Source organism: Talpa occidentalis, unplaced genomic scaffold (genome assembly GCF_014898055.3).
Source record: "Talpa occidentalis isolate TD23 unplaced genomic scaffold, MPIMG_talOcc4v2.1 talOcc4.7, whole genome shotgun sequence".
NCBI lineage: Eukaryota > Metazoa > Chordata > Mammalia > Eulipotyphla > Talpidae > Talpa > Talpa occidentalis.
The window spans coordinates 91,903,872-91,917,562 of record NW_023605083.1 but is presented as its reverse complement, the minus strand read 5'-3'; the positions used below and the strand labels follow the sequence as shown (position 1 = coordinate 91,917,562).

Sequence of the window (13,691 nt, the reverse complement as noted above, 5' to 3'; positions counted from 1 at the left end):
TGCGCAGCTCGGGCGACCACGGATTGGCTAAGTATTGGGGCGGAGTTACAGCTCCGCTGCCACAGAGGGGTGGGGCGGGGCGCCACGGAAACCGGAAGTGCCTAGAGACTGGCAACCCCGAGCAGTTCCGGTAAGTCCCGGAGGAGGGGGCCCTCTGCCTATTTGAAGGGACACGGAATCGAGAACTGAGCCCACCGAGTGTGGGCAGTCCCGGAGCGAGGTTCACACTCTCATCCTGCAGATGACTGTCCACAACCTGTACCTGTTTGACCGGAATGGAGTGTGTCTGCATTACAGCGAGTGGCATCGCAAGAAGCAAGCAGGGATCCCCAAGGAGGAGGTGACGAGAGGGCCTCGCTCAACCCGGGTCACCTCGCGTGTCCAGGCGCACATAGTTCAGTCCAGCCCCTTGTCTCCAACCCCCGGCTGGTTCCCATCCCTACCCCGCCTCCTTCAGCAACCGAGAACTAACTCTGCCCCTCTCCCTCCAGGAGTACAAGCTGATGTACGGGATGCTCTTCTCTATCCGCTCGTTTGTCAGCAAGATGTCCCCGCTAGACATGTACGCGGCGTCAAAGGGAGGCATTGAGGGAAGAAGGGCTAACGTTGGGTATTTGGGAGTGGGGGGAACTTTCCGAAGTGGAGGGGACATTGGCCCCAAAGGGGAAGGCGACTTAGAGAACCTGAGTATGGAGCGAGAGTGCAGGAGCTGGCAGGAACTGGCAGAAGGGAAGATCAAAAGATAGGTTGGGTGGCCAGAGCTAATTTGAGGGGTGAATATGGGAGATGTCTTTACTCAACCGGGTGCCTACAAGTATGTTTAGAGAAGACAGAATGGACCTGGAGGGGACCAGAAGTATCCTGGGGAAATGCTGCTCCCATACCTTAACATCTTATCTCTGCAGGAAGGACGGCTTCCTGGCCTTCCAAACTAGCCGTTACAAACTCCATTACTACGAGACACCCACTGGGATCAAGGTTGTCATGAATACTGACTTGGGTGTGGGACCTATCCGAGATGTGCTGCACCACATCTACAGTGCGGTCAGTGCTAGCCCTTGGGACCCTTCTCCCAGAGCTCCTCAATAACTGGCCACTTAGAGCTCCCAAGACTCCTTCAGCTTTCCTGCCCTAATATCACTGCAGTGTATTTCTACTTAAGTCAAAGTTTTCTCAGAACCCGTTAGGTCCTTAAACATCACTTTCTTCTCATGAAGTGCTTGCCTCCCACCCCTTAATCCTTGTCTATTCACCAAACCACTGAGATTATACTGGGTTTGGGATTGAAAACAAGAAGTATACAAAACCTGGTTCTAACATCCTCCCTCTCCATAGCTGTACGTGGAGCTGGTGGTGAAGAATCCCCTGTGCCCACTGGGCCAAACTGTGCAAAGTGAGCTTTTCCGCTCCCGACTGGATTCCTACGTCCGCTCTCTGCCCTTCTTCTCCGCCAGAGCTGGCTGAAGAAAGCACCCTACCTCACCCTTAGGAGAATCCCTGTTTTTCTTAACTCATTTTACCTGAGGGACTCCAATGCCAGCAGCCCCTCCTCCCTTCCCCAACCCTTCTTGCAGCCCTTTTGGGGCTACAGCCTAAAACCAGCCTGGTGCCCTCCCAGTCACGTAAAGGAAGCCTATTGTAGTCCCTACATCTCCAAACCAGGCCCTTTCTCCAATTTTATCCCCTATTTGACTGCAAGAAGTACAAAATAAACTTTTTGTAACCTGCCACTGAGCGTGTCAGTTTGAGTATTTGGTTGGGGTACAGCCTCACTCAAAACAGGAACCAGGGTGTCCACATCCCCCCGGAACCTGCAAAGAGACATCATTGTCCATGGGTTTCTCAACAGCAGCACTCTTGATATTTTGGGATGGATAATTCTTTGTGCTGATGGGGTGGAGGAGAGTGGAGAAGGGAGGGCGTCCTGTGCCTTTTCTGGCCAATAATCACTGCTACATGCTGGTGACAAGTTCCCGGCACCGGTTGTGAAAGTCAGAAGTTTTCCAGATTTTGCTGAACGCCTTCTGGGGGACAAAATCGTTCCCCGATTGGCTGAAGGAACGCCGTTGCCTGGGGTCCCAGAATATGCGAAAACCACCCTCTGGATTCTGCTTTCTGGCTTCTCTGAGTACACAGACTATTCAAGGAGAAGCGTTCTGAAGGCGGGGCTTATGCAGATGAGCGGCAGGTTTGGCTGGGAGGCGGGAGTCTATGCAAATGAGAGGGCGGTGCCTGCATGTTGATTAGCTGGGCCAGCTGCCGACGCGGCTGGGAGCCTAGCGGTCCCGCTGCGGTTAGGGGGTGAGGTGGCATCCCTCTCGCCCCCCTCGTCCCTGGGTCCCGACCTCCGAGGATCGCTCTTGACCTTTACCCTCATCCATTTCCTCCTCCTCCCGGCACCAGTAACCCGGTATCCGAGTATCTCCACTTCCCGCGCCTCCCGCGTTTCTCCCCTCCCGCCGCAAACCCAGCGACCTCCAGCAACCCGCCCCCGCGGGCCCGATCCTGCTGGCTGCTCCCGCCGCAGCCTCCTCAACCTTCCCGCTCTCCTAGGGTTCGCGCCACTACACCCCCGGGTGTCTGCTCTCGGGCTTCCCTTTCCCTCCTCCTCCCGCCCCCTGAGAGCCCCCTCCCCTTCCTGACCGGCCGGCATGCAGGTGTCTATCGCGTGTACCGAACAGAACCTTCGCAGCCGGAGCAGTGAGGACCGTCTGTGTGGACCCCGGCCGGCCCCCGGGGGCGGTAATGGCGGGCCGGCCGGCGGGGGACATGGGAATCCTCCCGGGGGAGGAGGATCGGGCCCCAAGGGCCGGACCGCACTGGTCCCCCGACCCCCAGCTCCCGCTGGGGCCCTCCGAGAGAGCACCGGCAGAGGCACTGGCATGAAATACAGGTATGGGGGTGGCCGGGCAGCCTACCGCATCTGCTCCCCTTTCCTGACCCCTGAGTCTTCCCGGGATGCTGCCAGACCCCCTCAAACTTTGCTAAAAAGGTTCCGGCTCATTTCCATCTCTTCTTCCCTTCACTGGCACTCCCTTACTTCGTTGCTGTCCTGGTCTCCATCAATAACCCTGACTATGAAAGAATCAAGTTTGCCAAGGTTGGCTGTATCCTGTCAGACCTAGGGGAAGCTCCTGAGCTCCCCTCCTTAGCCCCAGGAAGGCCAGGAATGCAGGATCTCAGGCAGCATCCCCCCAACCCTCCCTCCCAATAGAGTGTCCTTGGGCTGGTGTCTTGGGAAGGAAATAGCTTCTCACTCTGGCCTGCTTAGGGTGCCTGACCCAGATATTACCCCCTCCTGCCCCAGGGTCCAGATTTCTGTGACCTCTCTTGGTAGGGTGGGAAGTTGGGCCGTTAGAAGGACAGGGTCTTGCGGAGAAGATGCTGATGAACAAAGCCAGGTGTAGATGAACTGAAATGTAATTGACTATCACAGGGAATAGCTGAGCTTTCAGAACTTGCAGTAGAGGGAGGGGGCTCCTACTTGGGAGTGAGCAGAGGTCCCTGACCTTACCTGACTTTGTCAATTGGGGAATTTTATTCCCTTTGCTTGGGTGGGTGGTCTTGGAAGGAGGGAACTCTGGTTCAGAGATAGACTTAACAAGTCAACAGAAGCAGAGGAATAGGAGAGAGAAAGAAGGGGAATCAGGCTTTCCACACCCAGGTTTCCTACCTGCCTTTACTGGAGGTCCATCTGGCTAGCCAATCTAAAAGCCTTGCCTGCCTGAGTGCCTGAATTTGACTTGGTTTACCCCTTCTAATCTGGTGTCTGCCCTCTAGCATATCACTCTGAGGGTCTATTTTTACACTCATCACAACCAGCCATTCAATTCCTCCTGGGCCCCCTACTCCTTACATTCCAGAGATAATTCAAACAATGAGCCCCCTACTGAGAAGAAACACAAATCAGGCAGTACATCTTCAATGTGATAGAAGGGAAAAGAGGCATGGACAGTGACTCCAGAACAGTCATTTATTTGTTCACTAATGCTATGGGTATAGCATTGCCAAATTCTCTGGACTGAGACACCCTGAAGGCTTGAAAAGATGAGGGCTGAGAATTTGTGTCCCTAATGGACATACTCCTTCCTGATGCTTCTGTTTCCTGCAGGAACCTAGGAAAGTCTGGTCTTCGGGTATCCTGTCTTGGCCTAGGTGAGTTAGAAAGTATAGGAATTAAGGAAATATGCATTCTTTCATGGGTTGCCTCCAGCGGTTTTCATCTGTCTGACTTTTCTCTTGCAGGAACCTGGGTCACATTTGGTTCTCAGATCTCAGATGAGGTATAAGTGATGGGACTATGAACAGGATGAGGGGATCTGAGGGGACCAGAAAAGGGAGGAAATGGACTTGGATAGGGGTTTAGACAATAAGCATGTAGCATTGTGCACCTAAGGCTGGAGGGATGAGGAAGAACGTGGAAACCGGGCCTGAGGTATGACTGGTGAGCATGCAGTGAAGGAGGTAATTAAGGAACCAGTGGCTGATCTTCAACTTTTCTCTCACCTCCCCAGACAGCAGAGGATGTGCTGACAGTAGCCTATGAACATGGTGTAAACCTGTTTGACACTGCCGAAGTATATGCAGCAGGAAAGTAAGGACCGGGGTGAAAGAGCTAAGTTATATTTGGAAGGATGAGAACATCAGGGCTTCTTGTTTTTCCTCTAGAGAACCCTGGGAATTCTGCAAACACTAAGTTCCAATCTTTCAGCCAGTGGGCCCCAAAGCATTATGGGAACTGTAGTTCCACATCAATCCATCTCCAGTTTAGAGGGCAATGGACATACTATGCAGTCAAAATGAAACAACTATATCCTGGTGTCAGTTATGTGCAACTCTGTGAGGATTACAAAGCAGTTTTTTCAAGTATACCACATCACATCACACCCATGGCTCCTACTGAAATTAGCCAAAACCTGAGATGACCTACTGCTGTCTCTTCTCTGGCAAACTCTTCTACTCATCTTTAAGACTTGGTCCAAATGTCAGCTTTTCCAAGAGGCCTTTGCCCAACTCCCTGAAGTTGATCACAACCTTCCTCAGCTCACAAAACAGTCTATACTGCTCTCTGACACTGTTAATCAATTACTGGCTTATGTGGTCATATTCCCTGTTCAACTGGGAAGTTGCTCCTTCCATGGAACTTGTCTTGCTCTTCCCATGTCACCTAAGTATCTACAAAGAACCTAACACAGACAGAGCAGGATCTGCTAGTGAGTCGACATCAACATGCACTCATAAAGTTCATAGTCTAGGGCCTCCCTGGTGGCCTAAGGGGTTAAGACACAACCTATGAAACTTCCGCAGCCACTGCAGCACGGAGTTGGATCCCTAGCCAGGGAGTTACCCACATGGTGCAGCAGACCTCTCCTGACCCGTCTGCTGCTCCCCTCAGCAGTGTATTTCAGTCAACCTGCCTGTTCTATTCCCCACTCTGTCTCTGGTGAATCCTCTCACCTCCCACTCTTCTGGTCTGTACCCCAGTTCTTGTATGCATAAATTAATAAATCTTTTTTTTTTTTTTAAAAAGTTCACAGTCTAAATGGCTAAACAAACTAACCCAAAAGACAGGGAGCTATGAAAGGTTAACAGTAAAACACGTAACAGTCCACCATAACAACTTAAGACATTACACGTTAGCTAATACTTAAATGCCAAAGAATTGCATAACTGGTAAGAGCTACTAAAGCTGACAAGATGACTGACCACAGACTATGGCAATCAGAATTTCCATAAAATGAGGCAGAATCAAAGCTAAGATTGGAGGATGGATGGGATTTTGCAGACTCAAAGAAGTGGAGAGGGCAAGACATGACCAGATAACTTAGTGTCCTCCCTGGTTCCACTACAGCTGTCTGTCTCTTTCCCCTCATCCTATGCTATACGCTCAGCATAGAACTGAATATGGTAGAACTAGTTCTATTCTGAATAGAACTAGAACTTAGTACATAGTTGATGCATAATTTGTATTTCCTGAGTGAATAAAAACTATAGGATTACACTCCTAGTTCTGGGACCCCCACTTATTTAGTCCAGGATGGGACTGACAACCCAATGGGCTCCTAGTTTATGCTCTACAAGATAGGAAATTAGTTAAAGGCAACAGGCAGGAGGGGAAGGGAACTGTTCCACTTTGGATGGGTCAGTGCTTCTGCATTATCTTTCTTCCAGGGCTGAAAGAACCCTTGGCAACATCCTCAAGAGCAAAGGATGGAGGTGAGACTGTTTTGAGAGGATACTGGGGACATGGTCATCGAAAAATCCTTCTTGCTCGTTCTTCCATTTTTTTCTTTCTCCAGGAGATCAAGCTATGTAATCACCACCAAGATTTTTTGGGGAGGACAGTAAGTGCCTGCCCACTATAGATCCACAGAGAGCGTGTGCAGTTGCATGGAATGGGAGTGGGGACAGCTGTGCAACTGCCAGGCGTGCAACTGCCTCTGAGGAATTGTGCAATTCCACCTCCTCATGGTACCAAACCAGTCCTGGTCCCTTACCTTTGTCACACCTCATCTTTGACTTACCTTTTCCTACAGAGCAGAAACTGAGCGAGGCTTGAGCCGCAAACACATCATTGAGGGTGAGAGCTAAAGGCTGGGAACCTGAAGTGGCTGGGTGTGGAAAACAGAGGAGGTGGGAATATTTTCTGAGGCTCTGGGTCAGAGGCTTTGAATTTGAATTAAGGGAGCTGGGTTTTAGATGGCTATGGCAAGGAGGTAAGGTCTGAATTCTTAGAAAACTGAAGTTGAGGTGCTTTCGTTCTCTCCATCCCTACCCCAGGTTTGCGAGGATCCTTAGAACGCCTCCAGCTGGGATATGTGGACATAGTCTTTGCCAATCGCTCAGATCCTAATAGCCCTATGGAAGGTAAAGGCAGCATCCCAGCCCTGACAGTCCTTAAAAATTGAGCACTTCCTCAAACCCTCAGTAGGGAGCCAGCCCTGCTCCGAAATCTTCCCAGGCTCTACAGAGGCTCACATTCTGGGGCTTGGACAGGGAGGGAGAAGAGCAGATACCAGCCCCAGGCAGAGGCCTGCAGCTCTGGAGCCCTGAATTCTGGGGGTCTGATAGTGAGGCTCTCCCTCTCCCATGTGCCTAGAGATTGTGAGAGCCATGACCTACGTCATCAACCAGGGCCTAGCCCTATACTGGGGGACATCCCGATGGGGAGCTGCAGAGATCATGGTAAGTATGCCACCCTACTTCTACCTGCCCCGCAACAGAGTCCCACTTTTCACATGGCCACTCCAAACCCCACTCTGCAGGTGGAGGGGAGGTGGAAAAAAATGGAAGGAGTGCTCTGACCCCATCTCTTCCCCACTGCAACCCAGGAGGCCTACTCCATGGCCAGGCAGTTCAATCTGATTCCTCCAGTGTGTGAACAAGCTGAACACCATCTGTTTCAGAGGGAGAAGGTCGAGATGCAGCTGCCAGAGCTCTACCACAAGATTGGTTAGCAGCACCCCAGCCCTACCTTTCCCTCCGCCTCATCACCTCAATCACTTTTCCCACATTCAGTCACCTTTCTCTTAGGTGTTGGCTCAGTCACCTGGTCCCCTGTGGCCTGTGGCCTGATCACTAGCAAGTATGATGGGCGAGTTCCAGATACCTCTAGGGCCACCATCAAGGTGAGATCTCTGTGCTCAGGATGACTATCTGGGCTGCTGGGGGTGGAGGGCAGGGAGTAAGTTGTCTTTTGCTCATTCTCCTTGGCCTCCAGGGCTATCAATGGCTCAAGGACAAAGTGCAGAGTGAGGATGGCAAGAAGCAACAAGCCAAAGTCATGGACCTTCTCCCCATCGCTCACCAGCTGGGCTGTACTGTGGCCCAGCTTGCTATTGGTGAGACACTGCCAGGGCCATCAAGGGGCCTTGCCTCCTCCTGAGATGACCCCAAACCTACCTAAGCCTGGTTTGTCTTTAGGAGGAACCTCTTTCTCAGAGACACTTTTGAAGTCTCTGTACTCAGTGTTCCCCATTAGTTCTCTTTTCCTTTTCTTCTTCTGGCCCCAGCCTGGTGTCTCCGCAGTGAAGGTGTCAGCTCCGTTTTGCTGGGGGTGTCAAGTGCAGAGCAGCTGATAGAACATCTGGGCGCTCTGCAGGTGAGCTGGCTCAAAAGCTGAGCCCATCTCCAACCCCTTGAGGTCACCCACTACAGTGTCCTCGCTCTTGCAGATGAGAGGTCCCAGGGCGCCAAGGCCAGGCAGGCCACCAGGCTACTCTTTTTCTGGCCACCTGGCCCTGCTATGCTGCTCCCCATCCTCCAACTTCTTGTCCTTTGTCAGTAACCCAGCATGTACTGTACTGTCCTCCACCACATTCTTCTCCAGGTTCTGAGCCAGCTGACCCCGCAGACGGTGACGGAGATAGAAGGGCTCCTAGGGAACAAACCACATTGCAAGAAATAGTCCGTTGGGGGCGCAGGGACCGAAACCCGGAGTTGCTGCAACCCTGAAGAACCGCTTCCCCGCAGCTGCCTCCTTCCCGCTCCGGATCCCTCCACGCAGCGGCCAGAGCCAGGGTGGCCCCGCCCACTAACGAGTCCCGGCTTCGAGTAGCGATTCGCATGAACAAAGCCATATCCTTCCGCACTGGGGCTTGAGAGGAAAAGTAGTGCGCCGCCCACAGCTGCGTTCTCCTAGGCCTTCTTGCTAATCCCGGGCATGAGCTACTGGGTCGACCCTCTCCGCCACCTGGTCTCGCACCCTTCTCTCTTTCCTCAATCGCCAAGGCCCAGAAAAAAAGGAAAGAAAAGGCAGATATAAGAAACATGCTGAGTACGTCAGAAATAGCCCCTGAAATGTCTTCATGGGATAATCCAATAAGTGAGCTATAATGTCATCTGTGACAAAGGAAACAGGGCTTTTACACTGTATGCTACAAAGGAAGCCAGGCTGGTCCTGGCTAGCAGTAAATGATAATCTTCGGGGAAACCAGGACCCTGCCTCCCAGCCAGGAGGTGGAGGAGGGTTAAAAAGGAGAACTGGAGCCAGTACTTTGTTCTTGCTAAGAGGGGGTAGGATGGACACAGGTGGCAGAAGCATAAACCCTGGAAAAACTGGCCAAGGTGGCCCTTGGAAAACAAAGTTGGACCATGCTTTGCAGGAAACAGTGACAGCCTTCACGTCACTGCAGAGACGGGGATAGACATTTGCACCTTGAGCAGAACTTCCTACCTGGCAGTGGAGGACTCCAATCTTCCTCCTGGCAATAATATTAAAGCAATAATGATGGCCCCTTTTCTGTAAGCCTTCCCAGGGAACTGTAAATAAAATCTCAGCTTGATCCTCACTCATTGTGTCTGAAGTTGCAGGGGTTGGGAAGTTAGGATCTTAGCATCTCAGTCTCAGGTCTGGCCCTCTACCTGCTGTGATTAGAATTCATCAGTGCCAGCATTCTCTCCATTACTCATCGACCTTCGTGACTCAGGCATCCTGCTCCTGGTCACTACTATTGAATATCATCAAGGACCCAGACATCAGATACCCCAAGGCCCTAGTTTTCTTCCTTCCTTCACTTGGTCATGTTTTTTCAACGCCAAAGATTTGGCTTCATAGTTTTATTGCTCCTCCCTCTGACCTTGTTTTGTTTTTAAAGTTATATTAGCCACACTTCTTGTCTTCTACTTCTCATTTCCTTCTAGCCTGATACCCACACATATGCCAAGGAACTATCTGAGAGATTTTCTTGTGGGTGAGTGGGAGGCACTGCTCTGAGGAGCACTTGGGATTTGGTGAAGGAGAGGTAAAGTGAAAAGCATTCTGTAGTTGAGATGATCGGGCAAGGAGTTATTGTTTTAAAAGAAAACAAGTGAAAGATTAGGTGTGAGGGTGGCAGAAAGGAAAAGCAATTGGGGTTATGTCAGATAGTTATTCTTCCCCAAAGGACTCTGATTTTCCCTGGGACAGAAAGTGGGTGGAAAGTTAACATTTAAAGGTCACAAAGCAGAAAAAGGTTGAGCTCTGTCTTCCTTAAAATACAACCTCACCATTTCCCTTTTCCTCACCCTCACCCTTCCTTGATCCTGAAGCTTAGAGAGCAGAGTAAAATTCAATTTCCAAGAGAGAAAAGTCAGCAGCATGCCATTTACTGGATTAGCAAGCAACGGGATCAACTAATGAGTACTTACATCCACTCCTCTCATCTCCCACTCATTTTGGAACACCGTGGAGGAAACAAAGAGGGAAAATGTATGACTAAACTATGATTAGTTACTCTGTAACAAACATACAAGAATTTATAAATTCAAAATAGTATTCTCCTTCAATAAGTGCAAAAATAACTTGGAAGGTTATGCACTTATTTTAATGATGCCTCCCCCATTGCTCAAATTATTTAAAAAAACTCCTCACAGAATTCCCTTGAGAAGCAGTTTAGAAACTCCACCTGAGATCTTCCTTTATTGTCACACCTCATTTACCACTCACATCATTCAGTAGTCTAGCTAGTATTGATGGAGTCCTACTATAGTATGGCACAGGGGTGCAATGGTGAAGAAATCTTCATGGAGCTTACAGATGGGGGAAACCCCCAAACACAAACTTTAGCTGTCAAAGTCCACAGGAAAACATGTGTTGTTACTAGAGTCTGCAAAGAGTATTTGACTTGGTGAGGCTGCACTGAGGGGAAGGTGAAAGCAAGAGGGTTAGGGGTAATGAATACTTGAAAGCCTTGTGACAGGAAGGAAAATGCAAGCCAACAGGCTCCAAAGCAGAATGTTTAAAGTGAATGGAAGCAGGGCCTCCCCGGTGGCGCAGTGGTTGAGCGCTGGGTTGCGAAGCTGCCCGTGGCTTCTGCGGCCCCGGTTCTATCACCAGCTGCTCCCCAGCCACCAGAGGAGGGTCCCACATGGCGCGCAGACCTCTCCTGCCGCCCACTGCTCCCCTCAGCAGTGTATTTTGTCATTCTGTCTGTTCTGCTCCCTGCTCTGGCTCTGGTGAATTCTCTCACCCTCCCGCGCTTCTGACTGTACCCAGTGCATGTATAAACAAAACAAATAAATAAATAAAATGCCTCTATTTAAAAAAAAAAAAAGTCATACTTATCAAATGTAAATTGAAGAAAAGATGTACATTTAAAAAAAAATAAATAAAGTGAATGGAAGCAGAATGTGAGACATGGGTAGGTTCAGAACATAAAACAACTGTTAGCACATTTTATAGTATCTTTCTCCTAAGGACAATATGAAATGCTCTACCCTATATGTATTGATACATAACAAATCACCAAAAAAATCAGTGATTTGACACTACTTTTTAAAAAATATTATCTTGAATCTCTTTATTTTATTTTTGCTTATAAGAACTGGGGCATAAGCCAGAGGTGAAGGGTGGGGTGGGGAGAGGATTCACCAGAGACAGTGAGGAACAGAACAAGCAGATTGACTGAAATACACTGCAGCAGATGAAACAGGAGAGGTCTGCTGCGCCATGTGGGTTAGCTCCATGGCTGGAGATCAAACTCAGGCTGTAGTGGTGATAGAGGTGAGACTTAACCCCTAGACCACCAGGGAGACCCTTGACACAACATTTTTAAACTTTAAAAAAATATTTATTTATTTATGCATACACGAACTGGGGTGTAGGCCAGAGGTGTTGGGGGAGGGGAGAGGATTCACCAGAGACAGAGTGGGGAGAATAACAGGCGGACCCACTAAAATACACTGCTAAGGGGAGCAGTGGGCAAGACAGGAAAGATCTGCTGCGCGCCGTGTGGGTCAGCTCCCTGGCTGAGGCTCAAACACATGCCAATGTGAATGAACAGTGCTGAGAATTTTACCCATGTAAACTACTGTTTTTTGGTTGTTTTTTTTTTTTTCATGATTCTGTGGGTTGGCTAGGGATTTCCTCTGCTCTTTTCACCTGGGCTCATTCACGTAGCTACATTCAGTGGGTAAGTCAATTAGAAAGAAAATCTAAGATGACCTCACCGTCGTCAGTGCTATCAGTGCTGGCCACTGGCTGGGGCTCCTCAGTTCTCCTCCATGTGGCCTTATCTGCCAGTGAACTTCCTTATCGGTGGTTTCAGGGCAGTGTTTCAAATGGACAAAGGCAGAAACTGCAAGGCCTCTGAAAGACTAGGCTCCAGAATTCACACATCACTCCTACCCCAGTCTGTTGATCGAAGCAAGTAACAAGGTGAGCCCACATTCAAGCCATAGTAAATAGTTCTTCATGGGGGAAGTAGCAAAATCACATTGCATAGGAGTTTGCGGCTAACAATTACCACCCCATTAAAAGGTTTCAAATGGGAGTTTTAAGATGTTTTAAGAAGGGGTATATGGTAGGACATGATTGGGTTTGTGATTTAGAAAGATCGTTGTAAGTAGTGTGGAGAGAAGCATGCAGACTGGTCAGAGGCTCCTACCAGGGTCTAAGCAAGACATGGTGGCAACTTGGACTAGGGTGGTGTACTAGAGGAGGACAGAAGTTGGTGACTTAGAGAGATATTCAGGAGGCACAGTGTTGGTGATAAGGGTTAGTGATATGTTGGTAAAGGAAGGTGAGAACAGGGAGGGACCTAGTGTTGAGCCACGGGCTTATTGCTGCTCATATGCACAGCAGTCAATTAATGGGACACTAGGTTTTGAGAAAAGGAAGAGGTTTTTTTTTTAATTTTAATTTTAGGGAAGAGGTTTATATTTATTTGGGGGGAGCAGGGTTGAGAACAGGAGTTAAATTTTATTGGCAGGTTAGGCAAAGGAATGTGGATTTGACTGAATTTTATTGGCTATAGAGCAGTTTATACATGGAGAAAAATGAAGAGGGTTCTCTCTCTCTCTCTCTCAGATAAGTGGAGTTGTAAATTTCGTGATGGGTCACTCCCATCATTTTCAGTTCCATGTTGGAGCTCTGTCAGTTTTGGTTGGCTTGAGGTTTTGTTGAAGGTCATATATCTCTGTACACATTTAGCTTGCATCATCTGTTGATAAGAACCCAGGCTGTGTTGCGTCTGTGAAAGCAAATCTCAAAGAAAAGTTAGATAAGTTTTGTGTAGCTTAGGAATCTGAGGTCATTTTAATTCCAGTTTCTTTTTTTTTTTTTTTTTTTTTTTTTTTAGGCATGTTTTATTTATTTATTTGTTTGTTTGTTTTGTTTATACATGCACTGGGCACAGTCAGAAGCGCGGGAGGGTGAGAGAATTCACCAGAGCCAGAGCGGGGAGCAGAGCAGGCAGAAGGACCGAAGTACACTGCTGAGGGGAGCGGCGGGCGGCAGGAGAGGTCTGCGCGCCATGTGGGACCCTCCTCCGGTGGCCGGGGAGCAGCCGGGGATCGAACCGGTGCCGCAGAGGCCGCGGGCAGCTTCGCAACCCATCGCTCAACCGCTGCGCCACTGGGGAGGCCCTTAATTCCAGTTTCACTAGGAAATGGATAAAGAAAAAAGTAGGAAACACTGGAAGAGATGTTGCTTGTACACAGAGATCATCAGTTTGGGTTCTTGAAGATAAACATAAAAGTAACTTGAGCAGATATACAGGTCTGGCACTTAAGATTGGTTTTGGCTGGATGCTTTGGTAGCATTCTATAATTACATCCACCTTAAAAGATATACGATCAACTGAAGATATTAAAAGACATGAGATCTCTGAATACCATTCCAAAGAGAAGTTCCAAAAAAGTTTTCAATTATGACAGCATTACTGGAATATTAGCTTACCCCAAGTGACCATGACTGCATTACAACTCAGAAG

General features: G+C 49.1%; 2 protein-coding genes across 2 annotated transcripts; both read left to right on the top strand.

Annotated features, from left to right (window-relative positions):
* Positions 1-70: 70 nt before the first annotated feature.
* On the top strand, positions 71-1,729 carry TRAPPC1 (trafficking protein particle complex subunit 1). The gene is made up of 5 exons (XM_037492235.2): positions 71-130; positions 242-340; positions 492-562; positions 906-1,044; positions 1,336-1,729. The coding sequence occupies exons 2-5, from the start codon at positions 242-244 to the stop codon at positions 1,462-1,464; spliced, it is 438 nt and encodes a 145-aa protein (XP_037348132.1). The 5' UTR covers positions 71-130; the 3' UTR covers positions 1,465-1,729.
* A 516-nt stretch (positions 1,730-2,245) lies between these two features.
* On the top strand, positions 2,246-9,306 carry KCNAB3 (potassium voltage-gated channel subfamily A regulatory beta subunit 3). The gene is made up of 14 exons (XM_037493642.2): positions 2,246-2,893; positions 4,112-4,155; positions 4,246-4,283; positions 4,515-4,594; positions 6,172-6,216; positions 6,300-6,344; positions 6,537-6,580; positions 6,781-6,867; positions 7,100-7,185; positions 7,332-7,452; positions 7,534-7,628; positions 7,721-7,841; positions 8,013-8,101; positions 8,330-9,306. The coding sequence occupies exons 1-14, from the start codon at positions 2,652-2,654 to the stop codon at positions 8,405-8,407; spliced, it is 1,215 nt and encodes a 404-aa protein (XP_037349539.1). The 5' UTR covers positions 2,246-2,651; the 3' UTR covers positions 8,408-9,306.
* Positions 9,307-13,691: the final 4,385 nt, after the last annotated feature.

What these genes read in the sequence shown, in the direction of transcription:
- KCNAB3 (XM_037493642.2), top strand. Translation starts at nt 2,652, where the DNA reads ATGCAGGTGTCTATCGCGTGTACCGAACAGAACCTTCGCAGCCGGAGC. An exon ending in GTTCTCAGATCTCAGATGAG is followed by an intron (nt 4,284 to 4,514) that starts GTATAAGTGATG and finishes TCACCTCCCCAG; the next exon opens with ACAGCAGAGGATGTGCTGAC. An exon ending in TGTGGCCCAGCTTGCTATTG is followed by an intron (nt 7,842 to 8,012) that starts GTGAGACACTGC and finishes TTCTGGCCCCAG; the next exon opens with CCTGGTGTCTCCGCAGTGAA.
- TRAPPC1 (XM_037492235.2), top strand. Translation starts at nt 242, where the DNA reads ATGACTGTCCACAACCTGTACCTGTTTGACCGGAATGGAGTGTGTCTG. An exon ending in AAGATGTCCCCGCTAGACAT is followed by an intron (nt 563 to 905) that starts GTACGCGGCGTC and finishes TTATCTCTGCAG; the next exon opens with GAAGGACGGCTTCCTGGCCT. An exon ending in TGCACCACATCTACAGTGCG is followed by an intron (nt 1,045 to 1,335) that starts GTCAGTGCTAGC and finishes CCCTCTCCATAG; the next exon opens with CTGTACGTGGAGCTGGTGGT.